Source organism: Dipodomys ordii, unplaced genomic scaffold (genome assembly GCF_000151885.1).
Source record: "Dipodomys ordii isolate 6190 unplaced genomic scaffold, Dord_2.0 Scaffold32, whole genome shotgun sequence".
Lineage (NCBI taxonomy): Eukaryota > Metazoa > Chordata > Mammalia > Rodentia > Heteromyidae > Dipodomys > Dipodomys ordii.
The window spans coordinates 5,110,458-5,135,545 of NW_012267248.1; the positions used below are offsets into that span (position 1 = coordinate 5,110,458).

The following is a 25,088-nucleotide window of genomic DNA, read 5'->3' on the forward strand; positions in this document are numbered from 1 at the left end:
CCTCCCTCCCTCCCTCCCTTCCTTCCTTCCTTCCTTCCTTCCTTCCTTCCTTCCTTCCTTCCTTCCTTTCTTTCTTTCTTTCTTTCATTTCTCTCTCTCTTTCTTTCTTTTTTGTAACAAGACTTCAACTCAGGGCCTCACACTTGCTCAGCTTGTTTGCTCAGCTGGTGCTCTACAATTTGAGCCTCATCTTCAGCGTCTTTACTGGTTATTTGGAGATAGAGTCTTATGGACTTCTCTTCCCAAGCTGGCTTTGAACTTCAGTCCTCCAGAATATCAGCCTCTTGAGTAGCTGGGATTACAGGCATAAGCCACTATGCTCTGAGACTCAGCTTTCCCAGCTCTGCTCCACTGTGATTGTGTGAAAGGGTGTGGAGGGAGAGCAAATATTACACATAAGCTTCTTGCATTGAGGTGATATCACTATAAACCCCAGTATAGTTATAAGCCAAATGCGTAACACACTTAACCTGTATATTATCACTAGCCTATCCTAGCATGAACATGCTAAGAACACTGACATTGAACAAAATATTCAAACAAAGACTATTTTATAATTAACTTTTGAATATATTATGCTACTTATTGAATACTCGTAGCCTAAACATACTGAAACCACAAGTATAGTGTCAGGTGTTTCCCTTCATAACCCTGTGGCTGGCTGGGATCTATGGCTTAATAGCCCCACCTAGTGTTCTGAAAGTGTCACACAGCATATCTCAGCCTGGGAAAAGATTAAAATTCCAAATTCTATGATGTATCACTTTTGTACAATCATAAAATTGTAGTTGTAAGTCATTCTGGCATTAACTGGGCACTGCTATCTCTAAATCCCTATGATTAGTGAGGAGTTTTTATTCATTTTATTTGTTTATTATTTGATACTTATTGTATACAATACAATCATAACCCTGGGCTGTGATCTTCAGGTACTTCCCACTGCCCCTTCTTTAGATAAGATAGCCAGGCTAAAGAAGGTTAGAGTTGGGCATTTCTTCATACCCAGGGTATTACACTGTGGGAAAGACTCACCCTGGTCAGACTCTGAAGAAAGCTTCTCTCCAATGCATGCCGTTGTTAATGAGTTCTGAGTGTGTTTCACCATGGTTACTTTTCCCTTTTCTGTGAAAAGCAGAAGTATTTCCCAATGTTTGGCATCTCAAGAGCTGCTGTGGCCTTATGAGAACTTTCTAGGCTCCCGCTAGAGCGTGAGGCTTCTGTTGAATCCATACCCAGCTGAGCACCATAGTGTTCTGCACACTGTCCAGGTATTATGTCTGCCTAAATGAATGGTATGACCCCTCCTGGAGTCTTAGAAGGGCCAGACAAGATGCTCCAAACCTCTTTTCTTTGTCAGTAACCATTGTGGGGTAGGTTTCCATGGAGGATCTTGGATCTCTACCCTGGATGAATCACAGGCAGCAAGGCCTCAATGCAAAGTAGAACAGGTACAAGGATCCTGAAGTGGATGATCTTATACTGATGCAGGTGTGGCTGGACACCCGTGAGCTGCTCCCAAGCACATTGTCCTTTTGCCCACCAGGGCAAGCTGAGACTCGGAAAATCAGCCACTCAGTTTCCTCACTACTGTCCACGTGGCAGTGTGGCCTGGATGGCTGATGATGCCCATTCACCCAGCACTCTGAAGAAATCACACCTTCATCCCTTTGGAGAAACTTTCTTGAGGAACTCTATCAAATGATCAGGATGAAGTTTGGCTGTAAACATGATTTTGCTGTTTAGGTTTCTTTAACACACCCACTAATCTCAAAGTCGAAAGTCTGCTCTTCTACATAACTCTTTCTTTCTCTGTGCAACATGGAGCAGGTATCTGTAAAATTCCTCTGTAGTCTCCTGATCTGTGGAGTCCGTCTCACTTGCAGGTTTAATATTACTCATGTCCAATCATATTTTGACACGTGTGAGCCAGCCAGCACATGGAAGGTTTTCCTGACCCTGTGTTTCTTTGGCTTTCAGCTTTACAACAATATTGACCACTACACTTGTTTTTACCAGATGTCATCTCAGAAATCCAGTCTCATACAAGGGGGATACAATTATATTTTGTAACCATTGGTGCAGTAAGCAGGGTAGTTTGGGCTTTAGGCTAGAATAGTATGTCACTCCTCTGCTCTTATCTGCTTCCAGCAGGTGGCCAAAGACAGCCTTGGTCTATAGTGCCCCCTGCTGGTGATCTAGGGCTCCACTTGCTGTTTGTTTCATTTGTTACTTGTTACTGTGAATTCCCAACAAACTGGAATTCCACAACCATGTTCCTCCCTGTTCCAGTCCGAGTTATTTGCCTAGATTCCCCGGTGACTCTCTTTGGGAAGTTCTATACTGATAGACTAGATTGATTAAGTTTTACTGATACTCACACTGTAAGCAGCATTCATACAAATTTCAGTTGAACCTGGTGGCATATACCAGCAACCAGGGAACTCCAGAGGAAGATGCAGGAAGATCAGGAGTTGAAGGCTGGTCTGAAGCCATGTAGTGAGCTTAAGCATGGGCTTCCTAGTGAGATCCTATCTCAAAAAAAAAATAAAGAGATAATGGTAGAGAATGAGCAATATCCAAATATATTGCATCTGTGTGTGAAAATGGCATAACAAAACTCACCGAAAGCTGGTGGATAACAGAGGGCAGGGGGAATAGGGGAATAGTACAATACAGGCATGTATGAAATATCACAGTGAAAATTCCTTTCAACAATTAACATACACTTAAAAGTGAATGATAGAAATGTAAAACAGGTCCTCTCCAAAATATGGCTCGTAGTGCAGAGGGCGGGGGAGAAAACAGAGGATGAAGGAGGGTGAATATGCACAGAATACTTTATGTACCTGTGTGAAAATGAAATAAAGGGGAATGAGGGAGTGTGACTCAGGGGTGAGTGATTAAAGCACATTGCACACATATATGGACATGTCAAGAGAAAACCCTTTGTAGAACTCATTAATGCTAATTAAATAAATAATAATAAATTAATATTAAATAACTAAACAAATAAAGCAAATCTCATGCCAATTTGTAGTAAACAATCTGTGTTGAGAAATTTCCACCATCATCACAATGGGAAATTTCAGTCCCTGAATGTGACTATATAAAGTGAGGATTTAAGATTTATGAGTATTGATCTGCTAAGGCTTAGACATGGAAGATTTCAGGAATCAGTACATTTCCACGCATTTAAATCCTCCCTAAGAACACTCACATCTCCCTCTGTGAGGAATATAATGGAAAGCACCTTCTTATGGAAGTGGCTCTAGGTTTTCTTCTGCCTGCAACAATATATTCCACTTGCCTACACACTCATTTCTTTGAGGCCTAGGCTCTCATGGCTGGACTCAGAGCTTTGGGGCTTCTGCTTACTTACAAATGTGTTTGTTTTCCCACATGCCCACATGCCCACATGCCATGTGCCATAGAAGGTCAAAGTTGAGGCTCCAGTGTGTTTTGAAATGTGACGAAAGCATGGTCCCTGGACACAGTGAGAATTCCCACAGCAGCAGAAAATAGAGCCATCTGGGACAGGAGATGCCCTGGGATCATAAGCACGGCTAGGGCTACTGTTTACTGTCCTGACTCCACCGTGCCGTCACTGCTGATTACAGATGAGCACAAACTTTGTAGTACAACAATGTGATCATCTGGAAGAAAAACCCATGTCAAAACACCTGTTAGTGTGCCCTGCTATCACAAATACAAGTACCCCGTGACTTCTGGGCATCATTTCTGTGCACCATGGTCCTGTCCAATCTTCACACACAATCCTCTATGTGACGTCTACACTAATCTCAAGAGTTTAGGTGCTGTGAACATTGTTTAAACACATTGGGAAGGGGGCTTTGGGACAAGGAGAAAATGGGGAGAGGAGGCTGGGCTGGGGGGGGCAGGGAAGATTACTTTGTTAATACTGGTTTAATGAGTACCTAGTATGTGTACACAGTTCTGTATCCCTAACAGCTATGTGTTTCATGTTCTTATTAAGATTCCATTTCTCACTCACAAGAGTATGAGCTTCTTGAAGGAAGGAATCTGTGCTTTTTTTTTTTTTATCAAGTAGGCATGTGTTAAAAATGTGCTAAATCAATGAACAATGAACAAAAGCACAATGCTAACAGGTAATCACAGCCAGCATTACCACGCAGCAACACACAGGCTAGGTGGAAAGCAGTTTTGCTTTCATGGCAAAGGAGAGTTGAACATTACTGCAGTGTCTATAACAACTCCATGAAGAAGGTACTAACGTTCTCCAAATTTACAAATGAAAAAACGGCTGTTGAGGGAGGTCATGTAACTTGAGAATGTGGCAGCTTTCAAGATATAAACTGAGATTTTTGCCTCCCAGATCTTTAGTTCAGACCAAGGCTCCAGTATCACAGTCTGGGGAAGTTAAAAAGACCGATTTAGACTGGTGATAAAGTGGATGGTGGTGATGATGTGGTGATGATGATGGTTTGATTGTCAGGCTAATCAAATCTACTTTGGAAAGCTTATAAGTTATCCTGATAGAAGATTTTGTGGCCAGGGGCTCGTGGCTGAGATCTGAGGATTGTAGTTCAAAGCCAGCCTAGGCAGAAAAATCTCTGTGAGATTCTCATCTCCAATTAAGCACTCAAATACTGAAAGTGGTGCTATGGCTCAATAGAGTGTTAACCTTAAGTACAAAGAGGCTCAGGGACTGTGCCCAGGCCCTGAGTTCAAGCCCCACCACTGACCAAAAAAAAGGGTTATGTGAATTATGTGAAACATGTTAAAATCTTGATCAGACACATAAATAAAGCATATTGAAAAGAAGATCCCAACAAGATGAAGAATTTTTAAAGATTTTCAAAAGCTTAAAATCTTTCATAATAATTCCTCATACTTTTGGTTTTAAGAAGGTGGGGAGAATCCTTCTGATTGAGCTGCTTGCTTTCCCTCATAAACCAAAGCAACATAATCTTCTTTAATGGGGTTTTAGAAAGAGTTGCAATGAGGAGCAGTCAGTTCAAATTCTGGCTTATCAGTTTACTACCTGGATAGTAGCCTAGGTCTATTTTCTCTTGTGATAATAGTATTGATGAGACTGGGTAATTAATCAAAAGTGAATTTTTATTTGGTTCATGGTTCTGGAGACTGGGAAATGCGTGGTGGGAAATGTATCCACTCAGCATCTGGAAAGGGCCTTCTGCTGCATGGCCTGTGACATCACATGGTGGGCCTGGGCTAGTTGTGTTGGATTGAGCCTTGCTTCCTCTTCCAATAGACACACAAACGCCATCACGGAGGCCCACTCTTATGACCTCATCTACTCTACTTCCCATAAGCCCCACTTGCAAAACCCATACGAATTTGAGGATTCAATCTCCAACACATGAACTTTTAGGGGACCCATTCAACCTATATAGCACTGGGTAACCAGAGAAATTCAGTTCTCCTCCCTTAGTCTGCAAGATCTACCATTGGGTATAATAGTTTCTCCCTCCCCCGCCCATAAGCATGCGCGCGCGCGCACACACACACACACACACACACAGAGTAATAAGCACTGTCCTTTGCAGTGCTAGGTGCATATTGACAGGGATGCTTCAACTGTATTAGATATGCTACTCCTGGCTTCTCTGGCTGAATAATTTGGTTAAACAAATCATTTGAATCAGCCTAGATTTCTTTTCTAAGCTCTTAACGTTCTTAATTCTATTAGAAGGCATATATGTAGAAGAAAAATGATCCAGGTCATATTTTGTTTTGTTTTCAAATTCTTGGCCAGTTTGTTCTTTTGCCCAGCATCAGTTAGATTGATAAATAGGACCTGTGGAGCTATAGAACTTGATCCCTTCAAGGCATTTTTCTTGGAAGTTTCCATTGCCACATTGAAATCCTTAAAAATAAAAAATCACCAGGACTTTAACACTTAAGCAAGCTAATCTGTTTCCAAAAGCTAAAAAAGAATTTGAGGAATTGTTGCTGAAGTGCTACTGTTCTTTTAAAGTAGTTACACATTTTAAACATTTTTAAGTTCCTTGACATACTATATATAGTTTGAGAGAAGAGATTATGTTCTGTTAGGGTCTGTGGCTGGGTTTGAGAATTAAATTTATAAAAGATAGAAAATAGGAGAGAGGCAAATTCTACTTGCTATGAATTTATCTTTATTTTTTGCTGGTCCTGGGGCTTGAATTCAGTCTGGGTATTGTCTCGGAGCTATTTTGCTCAAGGCTAGTGCTCTGTTCTTGAGCCACAGCTCTACTTCTGGCTTTTTTTTTCTTTGGTGGTTAATTGGAGTCTCACAGGCTTTCCTGTTTGCGCTGGCTTCAAACCTCCACCTTCACATCCCAGCCTCCTGAATAGAATTACAGGCATGAGCCACTGGTGCCTGGCAACTGTGGATATTTTTATGTCTATTCAGAGACCTTCACATATGAGAAATGAAGCCCTAGAGAAGCGGGTGGGTCTGAGAGGTTTCTCAGCATGTTAGCAAAGCATGGTAAATATTATAGGAGATTGCATATTATCCTGACCATTTAGGTCCAAGCTCTTTATGTATCATTGGCACCTAAAATTAAAAGACCAGTGCTGCTTAATGACAAAGTCAGAGGAGAAACTGCAGTCTTCTAGTTCTGGGTTGTTCCAAGACCTTGTCATTGGTCATTCTGCCATGATACCTGGAAATTCTCATCCTTCCATTCTCCACTTGCTCTGCCTATGTGCAAGAGAGCAGAGCAGATGGAGAAATATCTAATACAATGACCTAAATCTGGCTTTGGCAGACTTGGTTGGTAATCTGACAAATAGTCCAGATTTTTAGTCTATTCACTCATATTTTTGGTGTTGGGCAGCCTGGTCAAGTAAGCAGCTGAACTACTCGGCCTGTGAGCTGACTGAGACCTTTGGAGATCTGACAAAAATTTGAGCTAGAAATACTAAGGAGGGGTTTGAAGAAGTTACATTCAACATCATCGTTACATTCAACATCATCGTGGTACGTGCTATTTCTGTTTTGAGTACAAAAGGCGAAGTTCCTTTCCAGTGACTTCACTTCCCAGGCCACACCCAGACCTGGTGATCAGAAAGATTTCAGCTCCAGCCCTTTAGCTTCTGCAAACAGAAAAAGAAAAACCATAACCTGTCCACATGGAAACCCTGTTCAACTTGCTAGTGATTCATGAGGGGAAAATAATATTTTAATAAACAACTATGTTTGGGGTGGTTTATTATGTAACCAGAACAATTAGCAAAACTAGAACTCTCTGAAGCCAGCATCTCATACCTATAATCCCAGCACTCAGGAAGCTGAAGCAGGAGGATCATGAGTTCAAGACGAGTTTTGTTTTGTTTTTTGCCAGTCCTGGGCTTGAACTCTGGGCCTGGTCACTTCTTCAGCTCTTCAGCTCAAGGCAAGCACTCTACCACTTGAGCCACAGCGCCACTTCTGGCTTTTTCTGCTTGTGTGGTGCTGAGGAATCAAACCCAGGGCCTCATGCATGCAAGACAAGCACTCTACCACTGAGCCACCTTCCCAGCCCTCAAGACTAGTTTGAGCTACGTAAGTCTCCATTCTCATACCCAACCCTTGACTCAAAACTAGGAATCACTGCATACCAGGAGTCATTTAGCAGCTGAAGCACATGATATTTGCAGTAGGACTAAACACATTTCTGGGGTAGACTACCTGGTCTAAATTTCAAAAAATTATTTTTGCAAGTTGTATCATTTAACTACAGAAGCTGCTTGACTTCCAGTAGGATCCTGAGAAGCACCTTGTGTGTTGGCACTGTAGTAAGTGGAAAATGCATTTAACCAACCTTCCCAGCTACAGGACCTAGTTTAGCCATACAGTATACTATAAGGAATTCATTGTTTCCCCCTCATGAGCATTGGGAAGATCTGCATTCAAAATCTGAAGTGCAATTGCTATAGAGTATGTATGGCTTTCACATAATTGAAAGCAAACCATTCCTAACCACCTATATTAAGATCCAACACAGACCTAAGCCCCTGTTTCAGGGTGGAGGCCTCGGAGAGTAGAATGTATGATGAAGGCCAGAGCACACTATGGCTTCCACAAGGTACACAGGAGGAAAGGCAGGGGATCCCACAGTTCCCTCGGGCCTCAAGTGACACACTTGACCACACACTTGACCCTCCTGCTGCTGAAAAAACAGTAACCCTTTCCGTTTCTTTCCAACCCCAGGCTCTCCCCCTCTTCTTCTGAGCTGTTAGATCTATTAAGGTATAATAAAAATAGGTGAAGGTGAGTAATTCCATCCTCAAGCTTCACTTGCTTTTAATTGACTTTAAAATCATTAATTTTGGAGGATGTGTGTTATGTTGTTTCTAGTCTCCTACTGGTTGAACTATAGATAGCACTTCTGACACATGGACCATGATGGCGGTGGTTACTTAAGTAACTCAAGCCAGTGTCTGTCAAAACCATCAAGTCTTCACTTGGGACTATGCAAGAGTCTAATGGGTGAGCTTTTGATATCAGAAGGACAGAAACTCCATTTTTGTGGGGTTTTTTATTGTAAAAAAAGTGCACAGAGGGGTTACAGGTACATGAATAAGGTAATGAGTACATTTCTTATTGAGCATTGTTACCTCCTCCTTTGTTTTCCCCCTACCATCCCTCCCCACCTCCCCAATACTACCCTCCCCCGCAAGTTGTAAAGTTCATTTTCAACATCTCATTGTTACAATGCACTAACCTATATCCTTATTTCAGCATTTTTTTTATTTCCCTTCTCTTCTTCAAATTAGAAAAATGTATATACAAGATGCAGGGCACTTATCAAATACAGTGAAAACAGGGGTTATACCATGGGGAAAGAACATACAAAAGAAACAAAAAATCATATAGTACATGTTAAATACATTAAAACAATAGCAAGAAAGAAAAAACAAGTTGTGTCTCTATCTTGGGGTTCATTTCACTTAACATTATCTTATATGGTCATATGTACATAGCTTTTGACCTTTTCTGCTTGTCCTAGACATATACTAGTTATTGAAAATAAGGGAAACCATAGGACCTATGTTTCTTTGGCCTGGCTTACTTCACTTAATATAATTTTTTCCAAGTCTTTCCATTTCCTAACAAATGGGGCAATGTCATTCTTTCTGATGGAGGCATAGAATTCCATTGTATATATATACCACATTTTCTTGATCCATTCATCTACTGAAAGGCATCTGGGTTGGTTCCATATCTTAGCTATGGTAAATAATGCTGTGATAAACATAGTTGTGCTGGTAGTTTTAGTATAGCCTTGTTTGTGATCATTCGGGTAAATGCCCAAAAGTGGAATTGCTGGGTCATAGGGGAGTTCTATGTTGAGTCTTTTGAGGAACCTCCATACTGCTTTCCAAAGTGGTTAAACAAGAAAAACTCCATTCTTTCAAAAAATTAATATTTTACTTTGCAGGTTCTGTGAGCTTATTGGGCAGCTCAGGGCAGGGAGGGTGGAAGGTGTGTGTGTGGGGGTGCCAGCCCTTGATCTCCTCAGCCTTTGTGATCTTCATCACTTTCTGAACATTTGCCCTATGAAGAGCTAGGAAGGCTGATGATGCATATGCAAACTGATTACAGGCATGCACCACCACATGTGGCTCCACCATGTGGCTCTACTCCTCTTCTTTATCCAATATTTATTTCTATATTTAACTCTATTCTCAGGGAGGCAGGTGTGAAACAAGAATCTTCCTATTCATGGTTGGCTGAACTGTAAATAAACTGTAGTGTTTTTTTGTTTGTTTTTTCAAAATCCATTTCAGTGATAGGGTACTGTCAGGGCTTTGTCCTAATGAATGATTTCGTCCATGGATGGATTCAAAGTTTGAATAGATTATTCGGTTGGGGTGGAAGGTGGGGTTGAAGGAATGGATCACTAAAGATGGGCCAGTCTTGGAGGAAGTCTTATCTTTGGCTCCTTCCTGTTATGGTTCTCTGCTTCTTGGCTGCCAGGAGGTGAGCAGCCTTTGTCTCCCTTTCCTACCACCCTACTATTCTGCCTCACTTCCAGCTAACCTTGGACTAAAACTTCTAAAATCATAAGCTAAACAAACCCTTTCTCGGGGCTGGGAAGGTGGCTCAGTGGTAGAGTGCTTGCCTTGCATGCCTGAGGCCCTGGGTTCAATTCCTCAGCACCATATAAGAAAAAAGAAAAAAAGCCGGAAGTGGCGCTGTGGCTCAAGTGGTAGAGCGCTAGCCTTGAGCTGAAGAGCTGAGGGACAGTGCCCAGGCCCAGAGTTCAGGCCCCATGACCGGACCCCCCCAAAAAACCCTTTCTCAGTTACTCATATTAGGTATTTTGTCATATTTACCCCAAAATCTAACTATACAACAAGGTACCATTTGATATCAGAAAAAACAGTTTTTCTCTCTTGGCAATCCCAGCTCCAATTACTTGCTACTGCATTACCCAGTTCAAGTCTAAATCCAAAGGGGCTTCTCCTGGGTCCAGAGTGCAACATGTTGGATTTTCCTCCTAAATATCTCTCAAATCTATTTGCCCCACAACCATCTTTCAATATGAGTTTGATCACTCTTCACTTCAATGATTGGAGTATCTCCTATTAAGGTTGCCCCCATTATTTCTACCTCCCAGCAATCAACTCATTATTCTGTATTCAGAATGATCTTTTCAGAATTCAAAATTTTTTAAAATTCAAAACCATGCAATGGCCTCCTACTAGTCAAAGCTGGATAGCTGGCCCTCCTTGCCCTTCTAGGTTTTTCTTTGTTTTGTTACTGGGGTTGGAATTCATGGCCCCATGCTTGCTTGTTAGGCAGGTGCTCTACCACATGAGCCATGTCCCTGGTCCTTTAAAAATTCTAATTATTTTTAAAATATAGTCTTGAGATTTTCCCCTAGCCTAGCACAGATTTCTATTCTTCTTATTTACATTCCCCTATAGCTTGGATTTCAGACGTACACCATCAAACCCAGTGTGTTCATTAAGATGGAGTCTCACTATCTTTCTTTGCCCTCGTTGTCTTCAACCATGATCCTACCAGGGTCAACCATGATCCCTCTTCCTGCTCCTACATATAGCCTTTAATGGGCTCTGATGGTCTTTCCATACCATCTAGCGTGGCTGTGTTTGAATTAGTGTTGACCTCCTTTAGTCTATTGAGAGCTCCATAAGGGTAGGGACCAGACACTTGTATAGCCCTGACAGTGATGGATGTCTTCTTAAATTCTGTGTTCCAGCTGAGTCGCTTGCCTCCTCTAGTACCTTTTCTAGAATCAAGTCAACACATCTCCAAAGAGGGTGGTAGTGAAGTAAGGAGGTCAGGTCTGGCCGGTGCCATATTGACCACATGGTGGATGGTAGGGTCTGGCATCTTGTCTTCATGTTGGGGGAAAGAAACCCCACCCCATCCCACCATCACCTGCCTCCCAGGCATGACTTAGTGCCTGGACCCCTGGAGGCAGGGGCAGGCACTTGGCTGATAGGTTACTGAATCTGTCAGTCCAGTGCCCGGACTGGGAATTTCCTGAGGATCTGCCCCCTGCACTGACCTATTTAGGCTCCAACCAGTCCAGCCGAGAGCACTCCATGCCATGTGTGTCTCTGCGATGGTGTCCTGTGTCCTGTTTCCTGCTCATCTCCAGTCATCATGGCGTCCCAATTCAGCTCTCCATTGGAGCTGAATTGGCTTATTGGTACTGTTTTTGTTATTTATTTCCTCTTTAGCATGTTTCCTAGCTGTGTTACTATATTTGTGTGCTGCAGGCCTTTGTAATAAATGGCGGCCTGCAGCCTGTTAACTGTATAATAAAGACTCCAATATATATAGAGAGAATTATATTTTGAAATGTGGCTTCTGGGATGATTTACCTTACAACAGTAGCCTAAAGGGTCAACCCAACCTCAAAATGTTTTTGAAGTCCTGTTTGTCTTTAAATTAGTATGTTTATATTTACCACTAAAATATAAAAAATATTTTACTCCAACTTTTTCTTGTTTTGTCTTGGTGGTACTAGAGTTTGAACTCAAGGTCTTGTGCTTACCAGGCAGGCACTCTGCAACTGAGTTATGCCTTTAGTTCTTTTTGGCACTGGTTATTTTTGAGATAGGATCTTTCTTCCTGCCTGGACCATGATCTGTCTGTTTTAGGCTTCCCATCCTAACTTGAATGACCCACAACCATGTCCAGTTTTTATCCATTGAGATGCAGTCTCTTCTGCTGGGGCTGGTCTGGAACCTTGATCTTCCTAGCGTCTCAGATAGTTTAGGATGACAGGCATGTACCACTGTACCCAGCTGTGGGTTAAAAAGGGGTCTCCGAAACTTTTCTGCTCATGGTAGTTACAAACTTTGGTCCTTCTATTCTCTATCTCCCAAATAGCTAGGATTACAGCTAGTACCTCTCTTTGTGCAATTTTAAAATGTTCTTTCGTGAAGTGCCATTCTCAGCCTTCCAAGTAGTTAGGATTACAGACATGAGGCCCCAAAACCAGGCTTCTTCCCCAAATACTGAAATTGGTCCAGGAAGGTAGGCCAAGTAGATCTGGTACTTTTATATAAGCCTTGTGTTGAAGATGAGGTGAAATTACCTAAGTCCACAGGGGTCACATCATGATGAGCAAGACCCCAACTTTCTCATGACACCACCCAGCCCATGCTGATTGGCAGTGGGCAAAACTTCTATGTGATTGTGGGGATTTAAGTCACACTACAAACTAGCAGCAGTGTTTCCCCTAGTGATGCAGATGACAATGAAGTTGATCAAGACAAAAGGTAGCTGTAAAAACTCTGACCAAATAGAAGGACAAAGGGTGAACCAATGCAGCATTGGACACTATGTTGAAAATGAATTATACAACTTGTGGGTGGAGATGGGAGAGAAAAACTGGGAGAGAACAAGGAAAGGGGTGTAAAAAAACTGTAAAAAAATGTACTTTTTACCTGACTTATATAACTTCAACCCCTCTGTTCATTACCTTTATCATAACAATAACAAATAAAAAAAACCAAAAAACAAAACCCTGCAACCAAGACTGGCAACAGTTCATACCTGTAATCCTAGCTACTGAGAGAGGCTGAGATTTGAGGACTAGTTCAAAGTCACCCAAGCAGGAAAACCCATGAGACTCTCATCCCCAATTATCTCCAAAAAGCCTGAACTGGGGCTGTGGCTCAAGTGGTAGAGGATTAGCCTTGAGCAAAATAGTTTTAAGACAGTACCCTGGCTCTGAGTTCAAGCCCCAGGACGGGCACAAAACAGAACACAAAACAAAACACAACCCTGCAGTCCACTTAGGAGGTCTGACAATCAAGGCCTGAGCTAGAGTGTCAGGCGCTGAAGAGGGAGATGGTGCGCTGGGAGCCAAGAAGGCGACTAGCCGCAAGGGAGGTGGTGCGCGGGCCCCAGCAGGGCCTCTTCTCCTTCCCCACCCCGGGCAGATCGGCGGGAAGGGCGGGCAGGCGGGTGGAGGCGGCGGGGAGGGACTGGGACGTGCTCGCTGGCGAAGCACGAATGACCTCCGGCCGCACTCAGCTGTCAGCCGCGTGGGCTCCGCGCGATCCCCAGCCCAACCCCTCAGAAGCGCCGAGGGGCCAACTGCAGACTGGAGTCCCTAAGTTTGGGACTGGAGTCCCAAGCTTTCGGGAGGCCGCACCGATCTGCCGCTTTCCAGCCTCCTCGCTCCCAGCGCTCAGGACGCCCCGGGCTGACAGCGGGGGGGGGGGGGGGGGGGAGGGGGGGGGGGGGGGGGAGGCTGCTGGGGACCACCCTCCTCCGGCCGGCAGACCGATCAGCCCTTTGTCCACGTTCTCATCTTTGAAAGTTGAGCTAAATTGTTTATCTGGGACTCTGCAGAGGTGAGGCAGACTCGGGCCCCACTCGGGGGGGGGGTTGAGCTGGAGAGGGGGAGTGTCAGGGAACCTGCGTCCTTCGGAAAGTCTTCTCATTTTCCACTAGCCCTCGGGAACTCGCTTCCAGGTGTTGGGGCGGCGGCTCCTCCCCGCCCCTGACCCTCCCCTGCGGGCAAGTTAAACTCCAGAGCCAGCCCCAGCCCCGCACTACCCTCCTCCGTCACGAGTCGCGGCCGCTAAAAGCTGCAGCTCCCCGGGCAGAGCCGCCTTCCCTAGGCCCACGGGGGCAGGGAGGGTGAGCCCCAGCGGGCGCTGGGCGCCCCTTCCACCGCCCAATGAGAGAAGTTTCCAGAGGCTCTTTAAGCCATGGATTCGCACCAGGCCCGGTCTCGGGGCCAGGTGGTATCCATGGAGGCCCCCGAGGCACAGCTGCCGAGCTCAGAAGCACCGAGCCCTGCACTACTTGGAGATCCCCCGCCCGCCGCGGAGCCGCCCGCCGCGGAGGTCCCCTTCGTGGAGAGTGACCCTTCGGAGGCCTCGAGCCCAGACTCCCAGCTGGACACAGATTTGTCCTCGAAGGCCGAGATCGCTGTCCCGGAGCAGGAGGAGGCGCCCTGCCGCCGGCCCCGCGCGCGCTCCTTCTCCCTGCCCGAGGACCCCATCCTGCAGGCGGCTAAGTTTCTGCAGCAGCAGCGCCTGCGGCCGGACGCTGGGGGCGAAGAGCGAGCGGACGGCGCGCTGCACGGCCCGGACCTCTGCTGTTCCAAGTGCAAGAAGCGGGTGCAGTTCGCCGATTCGCTGGGGCTGAGCCTGGCCAGCGTGAAGCACTTCAGCGACTCCGAGGAGCCGCAGGTGCCGCCCGCCGTGCTCTCGCGCCTCCGCAGCTTCCCGGTGCGCTCCAAGGACCTGGAGCAGCTCGGGGGGCTGCTGGCGGCGGCCAAGGCGCCCGCCCCGCTCCGGGCGCTGCCACGGCTCCGACCCCTCTTCCAGCTCCCCGGGCCCAGCGCCGCAGCTGAGCGCCTGCGGCGGCAGCGCGTGTGCCTGGAGCGCGTGCAGTGCTCGGCTTCTGTGGGCACGGAGGTGACGGGCGCTGGTCGGGTGATCAGTTGTCCGGGACCCAGGACAGTGACCGTGCGCTACACTTTCACCGAGTGGCGTTCCTTCCTGGATGTGCCCGCCGAGCTGCAGCCGGAGGCGAAGCAGACACGGCCACCAGAGGCGCCATCGGGGGTCTCTAGATCCGAGTCTGGGGACGTGGAGGAAGAGGCGGCTTTCGAGCGCTTCCACTTCTCACTCAGCCTGCCTCCCGGTCTGCAGCCCAAGGAAGGGGAGGACGTGGACGTGCGCGGCGTCGCTGTTCATTTCGCTGTCTGTTACCGATGTCAGCAGGGAGAGTACTGGGACAACAACGCCGGGGCGAACTACACGCTGTCCTATGCGCGCTCCCCGGACTGGCTTTGAAGGCCAGCTGGGGGTCGCTTCAGGGATGGCGGCCAAGGGGGGTGAGCAGCCCTAGGATGATCAGGCGAGAGTTGGAACGACTTGTTGGGAAACTTCGCTGTGCCAACGGATGTGGAGTGAGTGGACCTTGGAGGGAAAGGGTGAGCCAGCACCGAGAGTCTGGGGAGTGCTCCGAATCTGTGCTCAGTCTTCTTTTACCAAGCTATCTCCATGACTTCCAGAATCCCCAACCTACTTTAGAACGGAAAGAGATCCCTTAAGCCTTCAAGCCCCCGCCCCAGCAGCTCTCTGCAAATCCTGAGCCCACAGCACAGCTCTGACTTGTGTTAAATTGAGATGTTGTATTTTCACCCTGGCAGCTTGATGGACAGCTGTAAAGAAAGGACAAAGGGCTCTAGGGAGGGAAGGTGCGTTCACGGGACTGTAGCCTAATTTTCAAAGAAATTTGGGTGGGAGCTGGGTCAGCCTGTCTTTTAATTGTGATCTTGAAGCTTTTGCCCAATCTTGAAGTTATTTACTTGTGCATTTGTCTACAAATAACCTGTTCAGAAGTAAAGACCACTCGCACATGCTAACCTGCTGTTTGGTACTTTGTATTTTTACCACCTTTGGGAAGGCCTTGGAAGTCAAGCATTATCAGCCAATGTGATACCTACACTTTAACAACTGTTAAATGGCAGATTTAACAGATTTCTTTCCGTCTAGCCCTACTCTGTTGTGCTGAATGGCTCCAACTCCCCATAGTGGGTGAAAATGTTCTTTAAAATATTTTGTAAAAGGTGTCCTGTCCCTTGTTTTAATAAGATGTTTAGTGAATTAAAATACCAGAGTAACATACTAGGCTTTAGCTGTGAGCTGCAAGAGCTTCCCAAGTCCCAACTCCTTCTGTGAAGATTGAGCACATAGCTGCTAAACTCTGGGTCATTAGCAGTCAGAGAAGCTTGGCCTTAACAGGCTGGACTCCAAGTGCAGGGGGTGGGGGATGGGAGGGTGGCTCTTTGTGCCTCTCAGAGTGGTGACTTGATGGATAATGAAGCATGCTCAGCAAGTAAATGCTGCCCAGAGCCAGATGGCACCTTGCACCGAAGGGCCAGAGGCACAAGGGACAGGATTGTCTTCTCCATTCACTGTTGGTTTCTGTGGTTCCAAGATGACATGTTCAGGTGTAAGGACTTCATTTATTCACCCCTGAGTGTAAGGACTTCATTTATTCACCCCTCACCATTCACCCCTTCATCAATGTACCATTTTTATCTTTTTAAGTTTTCCTATTTTGTAGCACATGGCTAGTATAATCAATTACTTTGGGGGTGGTAGCCAGGAGGTAGGTTGTTTGGTTTTTTTTTTTTTTTAAATCATTACTCTAGAGAAAGGAGTCAGCCTACAGCTAAATTCAAAGACTGTTTTGCAAGACCAAAGACCTATGAATGGTATTTTTAAACAGTTGAAAAAATTCAAAAGACTATTGTTATTTTATGACATAGATATGTGAAATTTAAACTTGAACATCCATAAATAAAATCTTGCTGGACACAGTTAGGTGTGCTCACGTACGAAATCTCAGTGGCTCTTCTCATCCTGCTGTGGCAGAGTTACCTAGATGCAACAGAAACCATATTGCAAAGTGTATATTTTCTGTCCTATCCCTTATTGAAGGTATGCTAACCCTGCTTAGCATTTTTTTTTGTCAGTTGGGGCTTGAATTCAGAGCCTGTGCACTGTCCCTGCTAGCATTCTACCACTTGGAGACAGAGCACCAATTTTAGTTTTCTGGTGATTAATTGGAGATATGAGTCTCACACTTTCCTGCTTGGGCTGGCTTCAAACAGCAATCCTCAGGTCTCAGCTTCCTGAGTAGCTAGAATTATGAGCCACCAGAGCCCGGCTCCTGATTAGTGTTTTTAATACTACATGCTGAGTTAGCCAGTTACCCTTTTAATCAATTTTGCCACTTGAACTAAATATCCTTTGTGCAAAGGCAAAGCTGTTTTGTTATTCCTGCTAGTCTAAGATACTGGAAGGACAATGATTACTGTAGTATGTGGGGTGGGGGCAGAGTGTACCAGCTGCTTTTTATCTAAAACCTATAATGGACCACTATAACTGAAATAAATTAGCACTGAACTAAACCTGCCAGATATTTCTTTGCCTTCATCTTTCTTATTTTGTTATGGGTTTAGTATCAGGGATGGAGCCCAGGTCTTATACATTCTTGCTACAACATATATATATATATATATATACACAGACACACACACACACACACACATTAGTACATATATATGTATAATGTATATGTGTGTGTGTGTGTATATATATTTGGCAGTAGAGGGGTTTGAATTCAGGGCCTAGTGCTTACATTGTGGGCCCTCTACCACTTGAGCCACATCCTCAGCCCCCACCTCCCATTTTTGCAATGTTTATTTTTATATAAAATCTTGCTCCCTAACCTGATGCACATCTGGACTGTGATTTTCCTATTTTAGGCTTCCAGTCATAGCTGTGATGACAGGAATGCCACCATGTCTGGCTTCCTTCCATGGAGATGAGTGACTTTCAGCTGGGGCTGGCCTAACTCCATAATCCTCTTGCTCAGTTTCCTTCATCAATTAGAATGGCAGGCACACACCATTATATACAGCTATGGGTTGAGAAAGCATCTTGGACACTTTTTGTCCAGGCTGGCTTCAAACTTTGTCCTCCCAAATGACTCTGATTACAGCTGGCACCTAGCTTTACACAATCTTTTAAATATGCATTTTATTTTATACAGTGTCAACTTTTCCTTAGAGACTTCTAGCAGATGTTTTCATTTCGCCCATTTATCTTTTTTGATGCTGAGGATCAAAGCCAGGGCTTCAGTAGACAAGTATTGTACCACTGAGGTATACTCGTCAGCCCATAGCAAACATATGTAATAATATAAAGGATGTTTAATTTTTTTGGTCATTATGGGGCTTGAACTCAGGGCCTGGAGGCTGTCCCTGAGGTTTTTTTTGCTCAAGGCTAGTGCTCTACTACTTTGAGCCACAACTTTTTTTGTTGTTGTTGGTGGTTCTGGGGCCTGAACTCTGGGCTTGGATGCTTTCCCTGAGTTCTTCAGCTCAAGGCTAATTCTCTACCACTTGAGCCACAGCGCCACTTCTGGCTTTTTCTGCTTATGTGGTATTGAGGAATCGACCCCAGGGCCTCATGCATGCAAGGCAAGCACTCAACCACTGAGCCACCTTCCCAGCCTGAACCACAGCTTTACTTCTGGATTTTTGGTGGTCAATTGGAGATAAAGCCTTCCTCCTGGGCTGACTTTGAACCAGGCCCCTCAGATCTCAGCCTTCTAAGTAGCTATGATTACAGGCTTGAGCCATCAGCACTTGGCTAGGTTTTGTTTTTGTTTTTAAAATTACTTCAACATTTACCAGAGACAAAAAATACTTAAAAGTATATTTCCTGAAAGAAATAAAAACACACATATCATAGGCTGGGGTGTATGGCTCAGGGGTAGAGTGCCTGCCTACCAAGTGCAAAGCCCTGAGTTCAAATCCCAGTACCACCAAAAAAGCAAAAGAAACAAGGGCATATTTTGAATGAAATGTATGTCCTCCTCTAGAAAGTTTCCAAAGCAATGGCTAGAAGCCTGAAGTGTCTTCCTGGAGAACCCTAGATTTGTGAAGCTAGATGAGCAGCCTATTCTAAGAGATGCCAAGGGAGGCCACAGCCCTGCTTGCAGAGTGGGCAGTGGACCTGGGGGAGCCCATTGAGTTCTGAAGATTGGGCATCTATCCAGAAGCAGCAAGCACCATGGCTCAGGCAGCCTTCCATGGTAACTGGAAGTGGGACAGCCATTGTTACCCACAAACCTCTCCTTGAGAGCATGGGATTTTTCTCCTGGAGGAGGGGACAAGCGTTTCCATTGTGACCCTCCCTCCACCTTCTTCTTCTGTCTTTCCACCCTGATCCAGGTACAGGGGAATTCCCTGTCCACCTGGGATCTGGTCACTCATTTCAGCTTGGAAACATTAGTGTTCGATTCTCATGCATTACTTCATAGGTTTTCCAAAGTTCAGATTTTGGCCAAACATGTTTTGTATATTTTAAGAGATGAGATTTTTTTTTTAAATTTTTAACTCATTTGTGCATCCCTTTAGTGCACTGTCCCCTGATTATGACTGAAAAGATCACTTGGCTAAGCATGATCGGTGGCATGCGTTTTTTGTGAGGAGTAGGAACAACCCAAGAGAGGATTTCTCTCTTCTAGCTCTATTTCTCTTTTGCTTTTGTTGTTTCTCTCACCTGTCCCCTCCCTCACCCTCTCCTTTTCCCTTCCTCCCTCCCTCTCTCTCTCCCTTTCTCCTTCCTTCTGCTTGTCTCCCCGCCCTCATCTGTTTGTCTCTGCCAGTACTGGGGCTTGAACTCAGGGCTCTGTCCCTGATCTTTTTGCTCAGGATAGCACTCTATTATTCAAGCCACATCTCCACCTCTGGGTGTTTTTTTTTTAAGTGATTAATTGGAGATAAGATTCTCCCAGACTTTCCTGCCTCAGTTAGCTTCAAACCTTCATCCTCAGCTCTCAGCCTTTTTAGTCACCAGGATTACAGATGTAAGCCACTAGCATCCAGCTGAGTTTCTTTTAAGATTTGCTTGAGGGCTGGGAATGTGGCTGAGTGGTAGAGTGCTTGCCTAGCATGCATGAAGCCCTCGGATCTATTCCTCAGCAGAAAAAGCTGGAAGAGGCGCTGTGGCTCAAGTGGTAGAATTCTAGCCTTGAGCAAAAAGAAGCTCAGAGACAGTGCCCAGGCCTTAAGTTCAAGCCCTAGGACCTGCAAAAAAAAAAATCAGTATTTGCTTGAAATATGTGACGTGGAACATCAGACAGAAGTAACAGATTTCTGTGAAGGTGGATGTGACAGTATTTATTTAAACTGAGAACTACTATAGTCCAAAACCCAGTTTTCATTTTCTCCCTGAGTCTTAACAGTATAGCTAACAACCAGTGATTTGAAAATGTCTTTTCAATCACAGAGGTTATTTATTTTACTTTTTATTTGGTTCCCAACTGCACGGCATTTTTTTCCTCTGTGCATGTCTCACCTAAAAAACTGCAGAAACAAAGTTCTATCTTAATAAGAAAAATCCACCTGGTACTTTAAAAGAAATCACTGAACTGTTGGGGAGATGGTATTAGATACAAGTTGGACATCCCTCATGTGATAATTCAAAAAGCTCCAAAATTTGAAGCTTTTTTTTTCTTTTGGTGGTCATGGGGCTTGAACTCTGGGCCTGAATGCTGCCCTTCAGTTCTTCAGCTAAAGGCTAGCACTCAACCACTTGAGCCACTATTCCACTCCTGTTTTCAGTGGTTTATTGGAGGTAAGAGTCTCACGGACTTTCCTGCCTGGGCTGGCTTTGAACTTGGATCCTCAGATCTCAGCCTCCTGAGTAGCTAGGATTACAGATATGAGGTACTGGTGCCCGGCTAGAATTTGAAGTTTTTGAATACTGAAATGATTCACATGGGAAATTCACATGTGCCATGTCCTAGGGAGAAAGCAGGCACATGAAAAAACACTAGGTAAAATGACCTTCAAACTACATGTGTGACATATATATGAAACATAGTGAAGTTAGTATTTATACTTGAGTCCTGTTCCCAGGAAAGATCATTATCCCTATCAAAGAGATTTTTTGCTTTTTTTTTTTGGCTGGTTGTGGGACTTGAACTCGGGGCCTGGGTGCTGTCCCTCAGGTCTTCAGCTCAGGGCTCGCGCTCTTCCACTTGAGCCACAGTGCTACTTCCTCAAAGAGATTGTTAAAATGGAAAAAAGAAAATGTAAGTCTGTAAATCACTGCTGGTTTCAAGAGTTTTAGACAAGATACTAAACATCTGTACTAGTGTTCTGTGGACTGAGCTCATGTGCTGCTAACCATCCTTCCCTTCCACAAATACAGTGAAAGCAGAGGTTATGTCATGGGGGAGGGATATACAATGCAACAAAGAAATCATCTTATAAATATGGTAAAAAAAACAATTGCATGAAAGAAAAACATTTGAATACTTATCTTGGGGTTCATTTCACCTAACATCAACTTATCTGACCTTTTCTGCTTGTCTCAGACATATACTAGTTATTGCAAATAAGGGAAACCATGGGACCTATGTTTCTTTGGGCCTGGCTTACTTCACTTAATATAATTTTTTCCAAGTCTTTCCATTTTCTAACAAATGGGGTAATGTCATTCTTTCTGATGGAGGCATAGAATTCCATTGTGTATATTTCTTGATCCATTCATCTACTGAGGGGCATCTGGGCTGGTTCCATATCTTAGTTATGGTAAATAATGCTGCAATAAACATAGTTGTGCTGCTAGCTTTAGTATGGTCTTGTTTGTGATCAATAAATAAGTGGGCTAAAGACTTAAAGAGAAACTTCTCTGAAGAGGAAATAAGAATGGCCAATAGACATATGAAGAAATGCTCAACCTCTCTAGCCATAAAAGAAATGCAAATCAAAACAACATTGAGGGGGGGTGGGGGGGGAGGCTGGGAAGGGATGTGAAGGCTAAACAAAGGAGGAGGCTGCAATGCTTGATAAGAAATGTACGCATTAACCTGCCCATGTAATTGTAACCGCTCTGTACAGTGTGTCCACAAAAAATAAAATTAAAATTAAAAAAAAAACAACATTGAGATTCCACCTCACCCCAGTTAGAATGGCTATAATCAAGAACTCTAACAACAACAGATGCTGGAGGGAATGTGGACAGAAGGGAACCTTACTGCATTGTTGGTGGGAGTATAAACTTGTTCAATCACTTTGGAAAGCAGTATGAAGGTTCCTCAAAAGACTCCACATAGAGCTCCCCTATGACCCAGCAATGCCACTTTTGGGCATTTACCTGAATGATCACAAACAAGACCTTACTTTCCCTTTGGTATGCTTTCTTGTTGTGGGCTTAGGAATGGTGTCTGGCCTTAGACTGGCCCATTTCTCCCTCTTTACCTTAACCCTCTCTTCACATGTGAGCATGTAAACATAACCCTACATGGAGGGATATGGAACTATCCCTCTGCACACCTAGCTGTTTGGTAGTATCTTCTGAGACCAGCAGAAATTGTCCCCATGTACAGTAGTGTGCACAGATGTGAACTAGAGACATGTACAAGAGAACAAGATTAATATCCATATTGCTTGTGACAGGAAAATATTGGAAGCAATGAACACCTCAGTCTGAGCCATCTGTAGAAAACCTTCACATCCCATTAGAGGTGGGGTGGGAAGGCATAGGGGGAGGTATAGATTTACTCATCCCATCTTGCATCACCATGATGTAGGTACCCATCAGAGCCCCTGGGGTCCCTAACATGTCCACTGTGTCTCTTGCTTGTTGATGAGAATGGGTATTTCAAGATGTTTATTCCCGACGGGACTGCTCATCAGCCCCAACATTTGGATTTTTTGCCTCTCTCTCTCTCTGTGTGTGTGTATGTGTGTGTGTGTTATTAGGATTTGAACTGAGGGCTTTTTGCCTGTTAGGCAGGTGCTCTACTCCTCAGCCACACCTACAGACCTTTTTGCATTGTTGTTTTGAGACAGGGACTCACTTTCTGCCTAAGCATCTGGACTATGATCTGCTTATTTCATGTTTCCTGCCAGTAGTTGGGATGGCATGTGTGAACCACCAGGCCTAACTTCTTCCATTTAGATTGAGTCTTGAAAACGTCCTCTACCTACAGACCTGGAAGCATGATCCTGACCATTTTACCCTCCCAAGGTAATACCTTTTGATTCATTCTTTTCCCTGCATAGAATCCCCACTGCTACTGTCCTCTGCCAGACCTGAGTCCCCCTTCCTCTCAGTGACTGCAACAATTTCCTGGCTTGCTCTCTCCTTGAAGTCATTCTGTCTTTGATGTTGGAGCACACAGCCACAGTTCCCTTGCTTGGTGGTAACCTTTATTGTCAGAGCAACTCCAAGTCCCTAGCCTAATGTCTGATTTTCTGGCAGTGATTCTCCTTCTGAATTGTACTCCCTTCCCGTTGCTCCACTTTGTCTCCTTGTAATTTCCAATGTAGACTTTGTAAAGCTATTGGCACATAACACACATGCCTTCAGTGTACTGCTAAATAGATTGCAATTAAGGGAAGAATGCAGGTTTGGTCACTTTCAATATCCCTTAAACTGTCTCATTACAGTCTCTAGAATGATCAACATAAGACCGTTAACCCAGTGGAAGAATGTTGTGTTTTGTACTTCAAATCCTTACAGCAAGTCTGCAAGGTAGAGAGATATGCTTTTAGCTCCAACCTGTGGATGAGGAAATATGAATTTTAAATATACTTCTTGCCTAGGATCTCACTGCCAGGAAGAGGCAGGCCTGGAAGAGAAAGGATGGTTGACTTTTGAAGTTGTCCATTTCTGGGGCCTACCTGGGCACCTGTTCTTATTTATGAAGATGTTCTACAAACCAGGATCCAGGGAACCCTCCCCTTTGGGTTCACCTCCTAGTCCTACAATGGATATCTCCTGTTTTTCTTGCTCTAACATTTAATTTTCTCTGTGAGGTTTATTCAGACCCAAATTCCTTGGCATTTTCTCTGTCTATCCCTTTGCTTTTGTACAGTCCAGCACGTGGTCATTCTCTGAATTCTCTACAGAGGCCGGCTGCTCTCTCCAACAATGCAGTCAGATGCCTTTAGACAGGGACCAATGGCTCATGCAGGTCCACAACAGGTATCCATCCTCATCACTCCTCAACAAATACATTCAGCACTATTCCTGCCAGACATAACAGTGCCTGATTATCATCCTAGCACTCAGGAGCAAGAGACAGGATTGCAGTTCCAGGCATCTAGGTTACACAGCAAGACCTTGTCTCAAAAACAGAAAGTAAAAACAGACTCATATTCTAGTTATGCAAGTAAACAGTTACTCTGGGGAAGGAAGAGGTAGATTGAGTAGTTTAAATTCTATAGTAGTAATGGCAGTGGGCAGAGGAAGACGGAGAGGAACAGGTTTATTTTTTATTTTTATTTTTTGTTGTTCTTTAGTCAGGACTGGAAACACATTTCTGGGTCAGATGTTTGCACAGAGGCTGGTGAGGATTCCAGTGTCAAGGTCCTTCAGGAGTCTGTGCCTTTGCCGAGCACCCAGCTGGCTTCTCTGCCCATTTTAATGCTACATGTGGGTTCTTATTGCGCAGTGGCTGGGCAAAAAGTGCTGGCCTATTTGATTTCTTGCAAAAGCTAGCATTTAAAGGCATGGCTTCCTGCTTTTTCATTAAATTGGAACTGCAGACTCTTGAAAGTTGAAAGTTTTTGGTATCTGTGCATACAATCTGCTCACAGAAGGAGCCTGTGTGTGTGTGTGGGGGGGGGTGGGATTAGGCAGCACTTTGGACCCTATGCACTGATCTGTCCTGTCCTATTCCATCCATTTTTTTTTTCTTTTTGAGTGACATAGTCTCCCTATGCTTTCCAGTTGCATGTTGTACTCCTGGAGTCTACAGATTTTGTTGTTGTTGTTGGTTCTGGGAACTAGCAAATCTCTTCATGCTCAAGGCTAGTGCTCTACCACTTGAGGCACAATGCCACTTCTGGCTTTTTCTGAGTAGTTTATTGGAGATAAGTCTCATGGGCTTTCCTGCCTGGGCTTTGAACTGTGACTGTCAGACCTGCCTCCTGAGTAGCTAGGATTATAGGCATAAGTCACTTGCTCCCGGTTACCAGCGATTTTTTTCTCCTGCTTCCCGTGTAGCTCATAAATAGGTAGGACTACATATACATCATGTTCAGCATATTTGTTTTTTAAGAAATGTT

General features: G+C 44.5%; 1 protein-coding gene across 1 annotated transcript; it reads left to right on the plus strand.

The window, feature by feature from the left end:
* Positions 1 to 14,178: 14,178 nt before the first annotated feature.
* On the plus strand, positions 14,179 to 15,404 carry Ppp1r3g (protein phosphatase 1, regulatory subunit 3G). The gene has a single exon (XM_013016623.1). The coding sequence runs from the start codon at positions 14,179 to 14,181 to the stop codon at positions 15,271 to 15,273; it is 1,095 nt and encodes a 364-aa protein (XP_012872077.1). The 3' UTR covers positions 15,274 to 15,404.
* Positions 15,405 to 25,088: the final 9,684 nt, after the last annotated feature.